Raw genomic sequence first — 14,978 nt, 5'->3', positions numbered from 1 at the left:
GTCTGGAGACACAGACCAGGACAGAAAGGGAGGGGAGCCTCTCAGCCACGGGCAGGTGAACCCTGTGATCTGACTTGCTCTTGGCCTCCCTAGGGCTGGGGCCTCTGGAGGTCAGACCTGAGGGCTGGGGAAGCCCGCAGGGGAGGCCACCCAGAGCCACTGGGCAGTCAGCTGGCCTTGGAGATGGGAGTATCAGGTCCTCACCTTCTCCAGGGACTTGAGGACGCTCTGCCTCTCACGCAGCTTCTGGATGCTCAGGGCTATCTTGTGGCGGGCACCTTTGGTGACATTCTGTGGTAGGGGCAGAAAGGGATAGGAGCTGGAAATGTGAGGCTGAGGTACTTGGGGTGCCCCAACAAGGCCTGAAGAGACATCAGAGGCTGGGGCCACAAGGGTGACATCAAAATGGTGCTGCCCATGACACCTCCCTGATGGTCCCCTTGGCGTCACCTGAGACTCCAGATGCTGCTCAGTCAGCGTCATCATCTCCTCGTAGCTCATCTGTGAGAAGAGGGCCGCGTACTTGTGCAAGCGGAGGCTTTTCAGCCATGAGGGCACATCTGTGGAAAAGGAGAGAAAGAGGTCGGGAATCTGGCCCTTGTGACCAGGGCAGGGGAAGGGTTGTGGGGAGGGAGCAGTTTTCTGCAGTTTTTAATGGTCCATCCTTGGTGGGACCCGGAGGCCCCAGCATCAGACCACCTTCTCCTGAGCCCTACGGAACCCCGCCCTGAAGCGGGGAGAGGGAGTACAGGGATACAACATAACCAGAGGTAACATGAGAAACTGCAGAAAACTGGGAGAAGTAGGGGAAAGTCAAGGGTCCATAAGCCATTTTTTTTTAAGATTTTATTTATTTACTTGAGAGAGGGAGAGAGAGCACAAGCAGGGGGAGCACACGCAGAGAGAGAAGGAGAAACAGCTTCCCCACAGAGCAGGGAGCCCGACACGGGGCTCCATCCCAGGACCCTGGGATCATGACCTGAGCCGAAGGCAGATGCTTCACTGACTGAGCCACCCAGGTGCCCCCATAAGCCACTTCTCCTGCCCAGTCACACCCTTCTAGGTGGCCTTCCCTGATGTCAGGACATCTGACCCTTCTGAGCTGCTTGATTGGCCATGTACTAAAATGACTTCACTGGTATCCCTAAAAGTCTTTCTGGAACTTCTGTTCCATCAGCTACCGCTGTGTCCTGGCTTCCTTGTTAGGCTGGGGTGTCTGAGAGCAGGGGTTTCTTCCCTATCAGACCAGGGCCTAGAGGGATTTCTCTGCTCAGTCTTGAGCCCTAAGGGCAGAGACTCACTTTTCCCCTCAGACCTGTCCCTGCCTAGGGTAGGGTACAGGGTGATGGGACAGGAAGGTAGAAGCTACCACGGCTCCCTTCTGTCCTCTAGGCTATGCAGAAGCCTCTCTTCAGAGAGTCCTAGTGCTGCCCTCCCTTGTCGTACCTTTCATGCCACTGCCGTCCTCCTGGAAAGTGTTCCGGCTGGAGCCCTGCTCCTCCGTCTGCTCACTGCCAGAGGAGGCCACGCTGCTCTGGGGCGAGAGGGGTGCGTGGTCGGGCGTGGTGAAAGCAGCCCGGGCCCCGAGCTCCTCCGGACTCGGCCACTCACCAGGGGCCTGGGGGCTCGTGGGGATGAGCGACATGGAGCGCTTCAGCGGGCTGGGGTGAATTTGGCAGGGGAGACCTGGCCAGAAGGGGAGAGGCAAGAGGTCAGGTTTGGAGATCTGACCACAAGAGATTATGCCCCCTGGTTGGTGCCACGGACGGCGGCTCGGCCCCAGAATCCAACAACAGGAAGGGACCCTGGGGTCTGAGGGGAACCACCTACAAGATATTGCTCGTTCCCTCATTCCTCCCCACACCCAACCCATCAGCAAGCTCTCAACCACATCTCTGGGTCTCCTCACTTTCTCTTCCAGCACCCTGGTCTGTAACTGGTGTCCCTTGCTGGAATTACTGCTACAGCCTCCTTACTGGTTTCTTGCCTTCATCCTTGCCTCCTACAGTCCATTTACCTCACAGAAGTCATGTTGATCCTTCTAAAAATGCAAACCTGACCAAGTTAGCCCCTGCTTTAAATCCCACCTATGACTTCCCTTCACGCTGAGGATAAAACTCAAACTTATCCACACATCTACAAAGCCCTGTGGGACCTGGGCCCTGGGCCCTGCTCATCTCTGACCTCTCACCTCCCCCAACTCACCCTTCAGTTCAAGCCTTTTTAGCTTTTGCTTCCCCACCAACCCTCATTTATTCCTGGAACACTCAAGCTGTCCAGCCTCAGGACGTTTGCATTTGTTCTTTCTTCTTGTCTTCCTGATCTTAGCAGCTGGCTCCCTAAAGTCTCATCTCCAGCAAGCATCATCTCTTCCAAGGCCTTCCCTGAGTAGCTGCCCCCAACCAATCTTGGTTACTCTATCATATGACTCTTACTTATCTTCCTTATAACACCTACCATAACCTGGAGTGATTTTACCTAGTTATTTGTGTACATGTTTATGAACGATACATGCCTGCTACAATACAAGATCTGTGACAGCAGGGACTTGTCCTGTCTTAAAGATCACTGTATCCTCAGTAATTATAGTGGGGTCTGGCCCGGAGGAGCTGCTTCATTAGTATTTGTAAAGTAAATGAATTAATGAAATACATAAACTGCTTCTTCAACATCCCTGTCATTGGGCCTCACCACCTCCCAAAGATTTTTCCTGTACTGAGCTAAAATCAGCCACCCATGAGGCCCAGTGACTCAGGGTGAATCCAGGGCTTCTTCCACAAGATGTTTCATACTCTCCATTCATCCCATTCCTGAGGTAGGAAAAAGGTTCCAACTTGATTTTAACCATCCTCAGGACAAGGCAGGTTCCACGAGCTTCCAGACCTTTCCATGTAACTACACCTTCTGCCTAACTCACCTGCTCTTCCACCCTGCCCTCCCAGCCACCTCAGCCTTCACTCTTCACTCAAGTGTTAGCTCTTCTGTGACTCCTTCCTCTGCACTCCCTGGGGCCCTGTGTTACTGCCTCAAGCCTAGCATTTACTACTTTCATCACCCGCCCGCCTCCTGTACTGGACTCTGGGCTCATGTATATTAGGGCCACATTCTGGGGGGGGGGCTTGAAGGATAGGGTGAAGCTTTTCAATTTCAAGCAGTTGCAGGAATAGCAACCCCGCTTTTGGTTTCATAAAAGCCCAAAGGAGGGCACCCATGGTCCATCCTAAGGGTGCTAAGGGCGCCTCTGAGCTTGACACAGGGAATTCAAAAGTACCCAAAGTCAAATAAAAAGACAAGGACACAAAGCCAAAAAGCCTCACCTGGGAAGGTGAGAACACCAAGGCTCAGGGAACAGAAGCACTTTGCCAGGTGCCAGAGGGAGTTGGGAGGCAGCAACGGAAGAACCCTAGCCTTGTTTCTGATGGAAAGGCTGAGATTCCTGCCAGTGCTCCACCGAAACTCAACCCAGAAAGGACAACCAGCCTGGTACAGGCCCCAAACCACCTTCCTCCATCTGTGACAAAATCTATGCTCCTAGCCAGGAAGTCACCTGAAGGACAGGGCGGTGCACTGATCCATCCCCTCAGGCCAGCCTCCACCTCTGCCTGTGACCTCTGGGGTCCTCTTCTCACGGCTTCTTCCAAGTGTCTGGATTCCCAGAAAACGGCACCTTTTGGGCCCCATGGGACTCGGTAGAGACTTTTTTTTTTCTTTTCTTTTGCCTGTCTTGGTGCCTATGGCCTCCTCCTCTTCCCTTCTCAGCCAAGAAGGAGGCAGGCAAGGCTGAGAGGGCAGGAAATTATCCTGATTGGAGTGATCGTGCAGTTCCTGAGGAGCCCTGCTTGGCCAGGCACTGGGGTGGAGGCCGGCCACAGCATGAGAGCTATAAAAACAGGAATGCCGGGGATCCAGGGCCTCACACTCTCCAAGAAACCCTGGTCTGTCCTTGGCAGCACCCCAAACCCACCCTGCCTGCCCTTACAGGCCAATCCTTGCTCCCCACTCAAAAATATTTTAATGGTTTCCTGTTTCCTGCAACTGCTTGAAGTTGAAAAGCTTCACCCTATCCTTCAAGGCCCCCCAGAATGTGGCCCCTAATATACTGAGATTTGGGAGTCAAGACAGACCTGCACTAAAATTCTGGCTCTGCCACCTATTAACTTTATGATCCTGGGCAAGTCACTCTGTCTGCCCCCTCTGCCTCCATTTCCAAGTAATGTCCTTGGCACAGGGGTAGGCACACAGTAAACATGAATGTCTGCTACTGCTATTACTCATTTAAATCCTTGCATCTCTCCATCCTAGCCAGACCTGTCTGCATACTCCAATTTGCCACCCCTGTGACTTCATTTCATGCTGTGTCCTCTACCTGGAATGCCCAATTCCTTTCTCTCTTCTGGTTCAACCCTTCTGACGTTGTTCCAGCTCAGTTAGTCCTTTAATGGCTGCTGTCCCCATTGGAGGGAGGAAGAAATGTATGGGCACCCTGCATGGGTAAACCCTCCCCTTGATGAGGTCCGAGCATCAATGGCAGGGTCACTTTTAGGTGGAGGCAATGTAGCACAGTAGTTAAAAGTATGAGCTGTGGAGCCAGACTGCCTGGATTTAAATTCTGGCTATACTACCTGGGGCAGGTGACTTTTCTGTGACTCAGCCAAAGAATTTATATGTGTAAAGTTCTTAGAACAGCTTTTGAAAAAGACTGAATGCTCAATAATCTTAGCTAGATTTATCCTTATTAATATATTTTCCCAATTTGGACCCAGAAACTGTGATGCTCTGAGACTATCAAACAAGGTCTAACACACTTTGGGTTGCTAGAGATGCCAGAAATGCTCTCCTATCCCTCTATTTTCCTTGATTCTTACCAGCACCTGAGAGGGAGGCAGGTGGCCAGGACATCCGTATGAAACTGGGGGAAGAAAGAGGCTCAGGGCATCAAGGATGTGTACCAGGTGCCAACAGGAGACCCAGGTTCGCCCCACCCACTGGATGGATGACATTTCACTGCCACTCATTCTTGGCTTGCTTTAACCACTACCAGCCAGCCGAAGGGGACCAGCCATGCTGAGGTTAAATCTTGGAAACCTTTCACACCTAGAGTCAGGTAATATTACCTCACCAAGCCTTGGAAATGCCACTTTCACTTATCCTGTTCATTTCAACTAATATTTCAAAAACTCACTAGAATACCAGCTCCTCTTGCTCACCCCAGTCTCTGGGGTGCTGACCAACACAGCCCTTTCCAGACCACTTAGTTGGAGGACAGCGTAGTCGCCAGGGGCAGACTCTGGTGTCAGACTGCCTGGGTCTGAACTTTGGACCATTCTACTACTTGTTCTGTGTATAACCCTGAATACATGACTTCACCTCTCTGAGTCTCAATGTCATCTCTAGAATGGGGCTGATGATAAAGTTGCGACAAGGATTAAATGAGATCATGTCAGAAAAGCGCTTACAGCACAGTCAACGCTCAACAATGTTACCTACTATTATTAATACCTTATAGCGTGAATTACATCTTACATAAACAGGCTTACAAACACAGATTTCTCAGAAACAATGCTGTTAGCTGAAGCCATATGCACAAATCCATAATGTCTAAGCTGGATTAACATAACCTTAGATTATGGCCAGTAACTCAATGCTTTCAGAGGTCCGGCAGGTATCGGACATGCCCAAAGGAAGGTGGCAGGGGCACCGGCCAACTGGGGCACATGTGCAGGATTTTAAGGGCGGGAGGAACGACACAATATTCAGCTCCATCTTATTGTTGCTACAGGATTATAGGACTTGAGTTGTCAGATTTTTTTTTAACTTTTAAGAGAAACTGAAATCTGGATTTTTAGGGGAAAATTCCCAATTTCTTATGTCACCAAATTTATTTTAACACATAACAAGACAAAACCAAAGTTTCACTTTGGGCTCAACAAGACATGTCTGCAGGTCAGATATGTCTCCCGGAACGCCAGTTCACAAGCTCTGCACGGCCTCATAAAGCTGAGGTCCAGAGAGATTATGTGACTTGCCCAAGGCCGAACAGCGAGTCAAGAGCCCAGTTTGACCTTTTTCAAGTAGGCATGGCCTCCTGGAACCCCCACTCCCTCACCTGCATTTGCGTTGCTCCCAATACTGTTGATGGCTGGCGGCACTGAGCTGGATGGGTGGAAGGGCACGTGTCCATTTTCCCGGGGTGGCTTGTCCTGCCAGCCTGGCCCTGCCTCCCCAGGGCCCAGCTCTGCAGGGCTCCCCCACTCATCTGAGCCTTGGCGTGAGTGGTACGTGGGCTCAGGCCGGGTGCGGAAGCCGCTAGCCAGCCGCTCTTCCAGGTGGCTCAGCCAGAGGGCCAGTGCGTTGCGGTCCTCCAGTGTGGTGGCTGGGTGGATGAGGGCATAAGAGAGCAGCTGGCGGCTCTCCTCGATGAAGGCATTGCTCTCGATCGAGTAGGCCAGCACTTTCTGCAGCAGCCTCATGTACTCCGACTTGGCCTCCGTGTTGCCTGGTTGAAGCAGGGGCAGGTGGGACAGCAGGAGGGATACCACCTTCTCTTTGGACTCCTGCTGCCATTGGCTGACGATGGCTGCAGAGGGGACAAAAGGAAATGTCAGGGGAGCCAGGGAGACCCAGGAGTGCTACCTATAGTCTGCTCCCTCAGCTCCAATGTCCTCTCCCTTCTCCTTTCATGACCCCTAAGCTTGTCCTTCGTATCGGTGAGACCAATGCACTCACCCTACTGCCAGAGTAATTTTTCCTGGTTCCATCCCTCCTACTTTCCAACACTTGCTGTGGCTCCCCATCAGCCAAACCTGCTACTCTGGAATCTAAGCTCCTCCTGCTGTCCCCAGGCCTGCCCTTCTTGCTGTATCCCCCGTTCGTTATCTTCACAGCCTCTACCCACACCCCGTTTCCCCTATCAAAAGAGCCTCCTTCCTGAAAGGAGATGACAGTGGAATATGATGGTTACCAGTTTGGGCTCTGGAATCAGACAGTCTGGACTCTCCAACTTACTAGCTAGACCCTGGGCAAGTCACCTTGAACCTCACTGAGCAATGATTTCCTCACCTGAAAACTTTTGGAGATAATTACAGTACCCAATTCACAGTGTTGTCCTGAGATCCAATGAGCTAATAAAGAATGGAAAGTGGCCAGGCATATAGAAAGAATATATTTACTAAACGCTTGCTGTTTTTTTTTTTAGCATAGCTTTATTTTTATTTTATTTATTTATTTATTTTAAAGATTTTATTTATTTATTTATTTGACAGAGAGAGACACAGCGAGAGAGGGAACACAAGCAGAGGGAGTGGGAAAGGGAGAAGCAGGCTTCCCGCGGAGCGGGGAGCCTGATGTGGGGCTCAATCCCAGGACCCTGGGATCATGACCTGAGCCGAAGACAGATGCTTAACGACTGAGCCACTCAGGCGCCCCTTACTTTTATTTCAAAGATTTATTTATTTATTTATTTGAGAGAGTGAGGGAGAGAGAAGGAGCAGGGGGAGGGGAAGAGAGAGAGAAGCAGACTCCCTGCTGAGCAGGAAGCCTGACGCAGGGCTCGATCCCAGGACTCTGGTCTGGGATCACGACCTGAGCCAGAGGCAGACACTTAACCGACTGAGCCACCCAGGCACCCAAATTCTGGATTGCTTAAACCTGCCCTCTTCCGGGAAGCCTCCCCAGCTGCTCCATGATATAGTGATCTGGTGACGTTCTCTTCCCACCCCAGAGTGTGATGGCCTAAGTCTGTCTGTGGAGATGAGCCAGGTTTCCCCTCCCCTCAGAAGGGCACTCCCCAGGAATAAGACCACAGCCTGGCCACATAAAGGAGGCCTTAGGAAGGAACTATTACAGGTCTGACTGTCCTCCTTGAAAACCTTGTTACCGCTTCTGTAACTAGCTCAATGGAGTAGAGGATGGGAGAAAATGCTGACAGGGCAAAGGAAAGGGACAAAGAATACCAATACTTGAGAAAAAAGATAATGATCAAGGACTAGGGCCAACTGTGTCCTCCCTCTTGGGCAACTGAGCTCAGACCTGTAGCCAGGGTGATGATTTGCAAACACCTAACACAGGCATTCTGAGGGATGAGCTACTGGGCTATCGGTGAGGTCCTGGGAAGGGGTAAAGGAGCTGGCTCTAACCTGACAGAGCTAGGACCCTAGAGGGGTGAGTGATGAAAAAGAACAGGTAGAGATGTGGCTTATGTCCTTCCTCTCCCACTTACTGACCATGTTACTCTGGGCAAATGTGGTAACTTCACTGAGCTTTACTTTATCTGTCAAGTAGGGGTCAGAATCATTCCTACCTGGCATAGCTCCTATGAATTAAGGGAGACCACAGCACAAAGTAGGGCACAAAGTAAGTCCTCAGCAAATATTAGCCGCCCTATCTAACATCACGGTTATTATATCTTACTGTTGCTCCTTCTTTTACCCACAGAGATTCTAAAGCCACATGCCCACTCCTGGTCCTGGAAAGGCTGGGAATGGGCATATATTATATAAGGAGAGCCTCAGAGTACTAGGCATCTGGATTGCAAGTTGAGCCCCGATCTGGATCCCTCTGCATCTGATGGTGTCTCAACCCAACTTCCTAAAGGCTTAAGTTTCCAAGGACCACTGGTCTCCTCTGCATAGGGAGCCTTGCATAAAAACATGAGAAACACCCCCTCACGCCTCTCTTTCTCTTAATGACCTGTATGGAAATCTACGGTCCAGGAATTCACATAAATTTCCAATTCTGCAGGGCGCCTGGGTGGCTCAGTCGTTAAGCGTCTGCCTTCGGCTCAGGTCATGATCCCAGGGTCCTGGGATCGAGCCCCGTGTCGGGCTCCCTGGAAGCCTGCTTCTCCCTCTCCCACTCCCCCTGCTTGTGTTCCCTCTCTCACTCTCTGTCAAATAAATAAATAAAATCTTAAAAAAAAAAATCTGTAGCTCTAAGAAAATGAATCACACACAACTCCCAACTCCTGGCCATATAACTACACATTTTCTTGGCCTGGGACTCTCTGCTCTGAACTTCCTAGAGAACCCCTGTTAGAGTGCCCAGGGATTCATCCATTTATGCAGAGTCCTCAATTCCTGCTATGCCCATAGTACTGGCCAAAATAGAACAGTGATACTACACAACAGTAATAACAGGTAGCATTTATTGAGCATTTACTATATGCCAGACGCTATGCTAAGAACCTCACCTCAACCCTCTTTTAACATCTCCATCTTATAGATGAGGGACTAGATTCAGAAGGTGGAATCACTTCCCCAAAGTGACAGAGCCAAGATCTGAACCCTGGTCTGTCAGCCTCCAAAACTGGGAGGAACTTTTACCTGTAACACTGTACTAGTTCTCCAATGCCAAGTCTCTTGTTCTCCATCCCATCGCCGTCCCTGGCTTTCCAGATCTCATGCAGGACTTGCCACTCAAGGCTAGGAAACCTCATCTCCTCCATCCTTCTCTTGAACTAGCTCCCCACGACTCCAAGGCTGATTCTTAGGTCATCCCCATATCTAAGGATGTTTCCAAGGTGGGACAGGCCTTCCTGATTTCGGGAAGCCTTCACCTTTCCCTCCTACCGCCATCTGGCACTTGATCACACAGGAACGAATACCCTGGTACCCCATTTCCCTGACTTAATACCTGAAGTTTTTGCTCTTGATGAGAAGGAAGAAGAAATACAGCGATGAAGATTAGGGACAGAAAGTCAAAGGAGGCTTGCATCCCGGCTGTGTTATACAGTTGCCTGGGCAATGTGCTACCTCCTCTGGAAAAGGGGGATTACAGGGCTATTGAGAGGATTTAGGGAGGCAATACGTGTAAAGCACCTGACAGAGTCTGCCCACAGTAAGCACTTAGTATGTGACTCAGTGATTGGTGTTTTTCTTCCTTCTCCAGCAGTCAGCCTACCCCTTCCAGCCCTACCCTGATGTTCTCAATGGCTGTTGTTTAGGCCTTACAGGGTAGCCAGAGGCCTCTGGGACAGAGAGAAGCCTTGTCTATTCCCTCCCCCACCCCAGAATACTGCCAGGACCCCAGAGCTACGGGACACAGCTTCTCCTCTGGTACTGCCAGGGGACATGACAGAACAGCCCCAAGGCTTGGGCTCAATGAAGGACCTTGTTCTACTACAGAGAAAGGAGAGAGTGGTTTTGGACGACTGGAGGCTGACCCTGGGGAAATGTGTTCATGTGTCTGTGCAGCGGTGCGGTGGGGAGGGCGGGCCTCCCATGACTGGGAAGCATCAGTGAGCACTGGAACTGGTCCAAGGAATTTGCGCAGCCTCAGGCCCCTTGGGGTGAGCCCAGCTGGGGCTGCAGATGACGGGTGGGGATGAAACTTCGTTTCCTGCTCAGATCAGAAGTCTGGCCCAGAGTTGAAGCACAGCAGGGGCCTAAGGAATACCTGCACAATTGAACCCAGATGGTCTCCTAGAAGGTAGTGGTGTCTAAGTGTGCCCTCTCGAGGATCCCCTGACCCCTCAAGTGACCCTGTCTCATGTCCTAGCAGAGTATACTGTGTAAGAGCACAGCTTCAACAGGCCAGCTTGCCTGGATTCAAAATCTACTTCTGCTTCTATGACCTAGGTCAACATAATTGTGGGCCAGTCCTTTAACTTCTCTGAGCCTGGTCTCCTCTTCTCTACAACAGTGGTAGTAAAAACCCTGTCACAGGGTTGTTGTAAAGATTCAATGAGACGATCGTGCAAAGCACCTATGTGTTAAGTACTCCATGCATTTTAACTATTACTGTCATTGCTCCTGGTTGAAGATTTAGAGCCCACGCTGTGTGGGGGCTGTGGGGAGCAATTAACATAAGAGGGCACATCTGGGACTCCCCCTTAAGATTCCTGACAGGGGTGGAGAATTTCATGCAGTTATTTACCAAAAACAGACATGTCTCTGGTTCCTCTGAGCTAGAGGCACAATAAGCAATGATGAAATTCTAGAGGTGGGCGGATGGGGGAAGGGGCTGGGGAATGCCATGATGCCAATGGCTGCTTCTCACCAAGCTGCAAACCTGGGTTCTGTGGCACAGAGAGGACCAGAGAGACTGTGCATGAGTACTCTCCTTGGCCAGGTGACCAGAGCTAAGTAGGTCATGACCCTGGGTCCTGGCAAATCATAGGAGCCAAATATATCTTAGAGACTGCCATAGGAGCAAATCCATTTTTATGTGCTGGGCTGTTGCAACAATCGTGGCAGCCTCAGGCACTCGTCACAGGGGCTGGGGTTTGGCTGCAAGCACGCCCTTCTCTACCTCACCCCAGCTCGCACAAACATGGGGGAGGGCCAGGGGGCTCACATTTTTGTTTGATGAACTGTGTCAGTAGAGCTTCAAAGGGGAGGGTGGAGGCATGAGAGCTGAGCTCTGGTGACTCATTCAGCCTCGGCCCCCTCCTGACCTCAGTTTCCCCACCCAGATTCAGTGAGCCAGAGAGGGAGGAGTTTAAACCTGCTGGATACAGGGACTCTGACTCAGAGGACAGGAGGAGCAAAGAAATGCAGGAAATGTGGCCCAGGAAGCGAAGGGGATTTCAGCTTCCCTGGCTCTACCCTTTTGGTCCAAGTCAGCATCAGGGGGAAAGAGAGCCAGGATTACTGTTATAGCTCCAAACAGGCAGGGAAGACAGCACTGGGAAAAGGAATAGGGATGACAGCAAGGGGAAAGCTGGGGCCTCTCCTTCCCTGTTCCAGAGACCCGTAGGGTACTACTGCTTTTCTCTTCCTGGGTATGGTTTCAGATTCTGCTTCCATGAAACCAACACTGGCTGCCTGGGCTGGGGGACTTCCCTAAACCCTCCCAGTTGCTTGAGAGGAAGGAATAGCCCAGACCAGATCCCCCTTCCACAGCCCCAACTCCCTACTCCCAGTAGGCTGCATACCCTCACCACCTTCCTGGGCCCACCCAGAATCAGCGCCAGTATCAAGACAAGTGGTTCTCCACTGGATGCACACAAGAGCCAACTAGGGAGCTTAACAAATAGACTTGCTGGGGATAGGACCCAGGCCTCAAATTATTATTATTATTTTTAAGATTTTATTTATTTATTTGACAGAGAGAGAGACAGCGAGAGAGGGAACACAAGCAGGGGGGAGTGGGAGAGGGAGAAGCAGGCTTCCCGCTGAGCAGAGAGCCCGATGTGGGGCTCGATCCCAGGACTGTAGGATCATGACCTGAGCCGAAGGCAGACGCTTAACGACTCAGCCACCCAGGCGACCCCTCAGATTATTTTTATAAAGTCCCCGCATGATTCTGATATGAAGCCAGGGTTGGGACCCACTTGCCTAGATCAAGCCCTCTGCACTCCCTGCCCTTTCTGAGGAGATGGGCAGGTGGGTAGCTCTGACCCAAACCCAAACCTGAACCCAGGGTCTCCTTGGGAGAACTTAAAGAAGGGGCAGGGTTGGGTGGTTCGGACACAGAGCACAAACCCCAAAAATGGCAGAGGATCTGCCTCACTGTTCAGCCACCCTGCTGAAGGTATCTAAAAAGCTGAAGAGTTTCAGACCCTATGAGGCAGCTCTTCCCTGGGGACTGGTGTACTAAACGAATTCATGATCTGATCTGTGGGGTAAGTGTGCATCTTGGTGGTGGTGGGTGGGGGCGGGGAACACATTCTCTGAAGAGTCCATCTCTTAAAATACTAAGAACTATTCTTTTAGAAGAACGTGCTTGGCTCCCAAACAAAGGCAGTAATATGCTTGGCTGTGGCTCTACCTTCTTTGGTGCGTTATTTCAGAGCCCAAGAGGCACTTGAAGAGTATCTAGAACAACCCTCTCACTGTTCAGATACAGATCCTCAGGCTCAAGAGGGGTGGAACTGGTCCAACACATGAGAGGTGTTAGGGGCAGAGATGGATCTAGAACTCCTGGATGTCCGGATTCCTATTCTCAAGTCCCATGACAAATGATTCATCCAGCAGGGCATCATCTCTCAAACAGCCTGGTCAGCAGAACCTGGGTATGTGTTCCCAGGCCCATCCCCTCAGGATTCTGATTTGGTGGGTCTGGCTTGGGCAGGTAGGGGCTGGATTTTAACAGTCACTACCCCCCACCAGGTAAGGTGGATGATGATGCAAGTCTGGGAAACACAAGGGAATGGGAAGGCCATAATGAACAAGGGAAGAGAAAAAGGCAGAGGGTGCACAGTTCCTCCCACAAGGCAGGCCTCTAGGCCCAGGAAGTAGCTCCTTCCTTCATAAATAAGGCAAGGGGGCTGTTCTACTTGAGGGTGGCACCAAGACAGGAGACACAGGCCTCCTTAGTCTTGGAGCCCCATGTCTATTAAGAAAGCGCCACTCAAGGCTCTATAGAATTTACCTCTGTGATCACTTCTCTCTCCAGTCATACTCTGCTCTAATCCTGGCAGGATTCCTCCCAACTCTGATATACACCATAGCCCTCCTTCTCTTCTCTCATTCTAAGTTTTCCCTACCTCTCCATCCAAGTACCAGCTTGTTATATTCTCACCATCTTACATGGGACTATGGCCGAAGGCCTTGATTCATATTTTCATACACCAGTGAATTCATTCCTCATCAATTCTCAGCCCTGGCTAGGCATTACCCCTCAAATCCCAATGCAAACCATCTGGGATGGGCCTCTGTTCTTGGAATAAAGTGTACCATGTCTTTCAAGGCAATGTGGTAAGAGGGAATATTTTATTTATTTATTATTTAAAAATTTTACTTATTTGAGAGACGGAGAGGGAGAGAGCGCATGCACACACAAGCAGGGGAAGGAGCAGAGGGGACAAGCAGACTGCCCTGAGCATGGAGCCTGACATGGGGCTCGATCCCACGACCCTGAGATCATGACCTCAGTCAAAATCAAGAGTTGGAGACTTAGCCACCCAGGTGCCCCTAGGGAATATTTTAAATGCACATCACTTCAAACTAGCAGTTCCACAGAATTCTAGGAATTTATCCTAGAGATGCTTAAAGGGTACTCATTACAACACTGTTTGTAAGAGCAGGCCAAACATACCAATTTATGTATTCTTGCTATTATGCACCCATTAACAATGAAGAATATATATATACACACACGCATATATATATATATATATACACACACACATACATATATATATATACATGAAATCTTCAAGTTATACCGTTAAACAAGATTGGTTAATGTGTACAGTGTTCCGTTCTATGTATTAAAACGATCAAAACAATGAACAAGCTGAAGGGAGAGTATATGTACTCATACATGCACAGAATATTTCACAAAACATACACCAACTGGGAAGGTGGAAGTATGGAAGGGAGGAACCCTCACTTTTTACCTTTCATACGGTTTGATTTTACAAGTCTTGAAAACAAACACAAAAATTAAACATGTTCTAATAAAACAATAGAATAAACACCACTGATGGTTCTGATATACAGACAAGATTGGCATCCAGTGCTCAACAACTGCCTGCTCAGGATGGGGTGGGAGGGATGTGTGCCAACGCTGCATAAGACAATGGCCTGCCCCAAAGGAGCCCTACTCTGGGGGCAGAGCCATCCCGCAACCAAGAACTCCTGCCCCTGATGCTAGAGAGCAGAGAGGAGCCTTCCCTGGTGGGGAGGGAGGGAGGGGTGTGAAGTTGCTGAGCTCTGAGCCTGCTGCAGCCTTGCTAGGTTCTTGTTCTCACTGTCCTCCTGTGAGGGATTTAAGCCGGTGTGACTCCTGGCCTGAGGAGCCACCTCACCCTATAACCATGGTGCTTCTGTGACTGTACATAAAAATTCAGAAAAATAAAGGTGACTATTACAAAGGTGGATGGGCCTGGGGAGATGAGGGAAGCCAGGTAACTCTGTGGCTCCCCAGTCCCAATCTTAGCAGCCCATGTGGATTTCCTCACTTATAAAATGGGGATAATAACAGTACCTATTTCATGGGGTTGTTGTGAGGACTAAATAAGTTACTGACAATAAAAACAATTTACATCTATTGAGTGTTTACTACATGCCAGGTACTGTTCTCAGAGCTCACAA

The 14,978-nt window shown here is 50.2% G+C and overlaps 1 protein-coding gene across 1 annotated transcript in view; it reads right to left on the bottom strand.

Annotated features, from left to right (window-relative positions):
* Positions 1-14,978, bottom strand: part of SAMD4B (sterile alpha motif domain containing 4B) — a 37,194-nt gene that overhangs the window by 7,257 nt on the left and 14,959 nt on the right. The window contains exons 3-6 of the mRNA XM_036094883.2: positions 6,107-6,577; positions 1,447-1,686; positions 451-560; positions 205-291 (exon numbers count right to left, since the gene is read on the bottom strand). Of these exons, the coding sequence (XP_035950776.1) occupies positions 205-291; positions 451-560; positions 1,447-1,686; positions 6,107-6,577 (908 nt within the window). The remainder of the gene's footprint in view (positions 1-204; positions 292-450; positions 561-1,446; positions 1,687-6,106; positions 6,578-14,978) is intronic.

The sequence above is a fragment of the Halichoerus grypus genome, chromosome 15 (assembly GCF_964656455.1).
Source record: "Halichoerus grypus chromosome 15, mHalGry1.hap1.1, whole genome shotgun sequence".
In the NCBI taxonomy this organism is placed as follows: domain Eukaryota; kingdom Metazoa; phylum Chordata; class Mammalia; order Carnivora; family Phocidae; genus Halichoerus; species Halichoerus grypus.
Note: the sequence above shows the minus strand (reverse complement) of the source record. Positions and strands in the feature narration are given on the sequence as shown.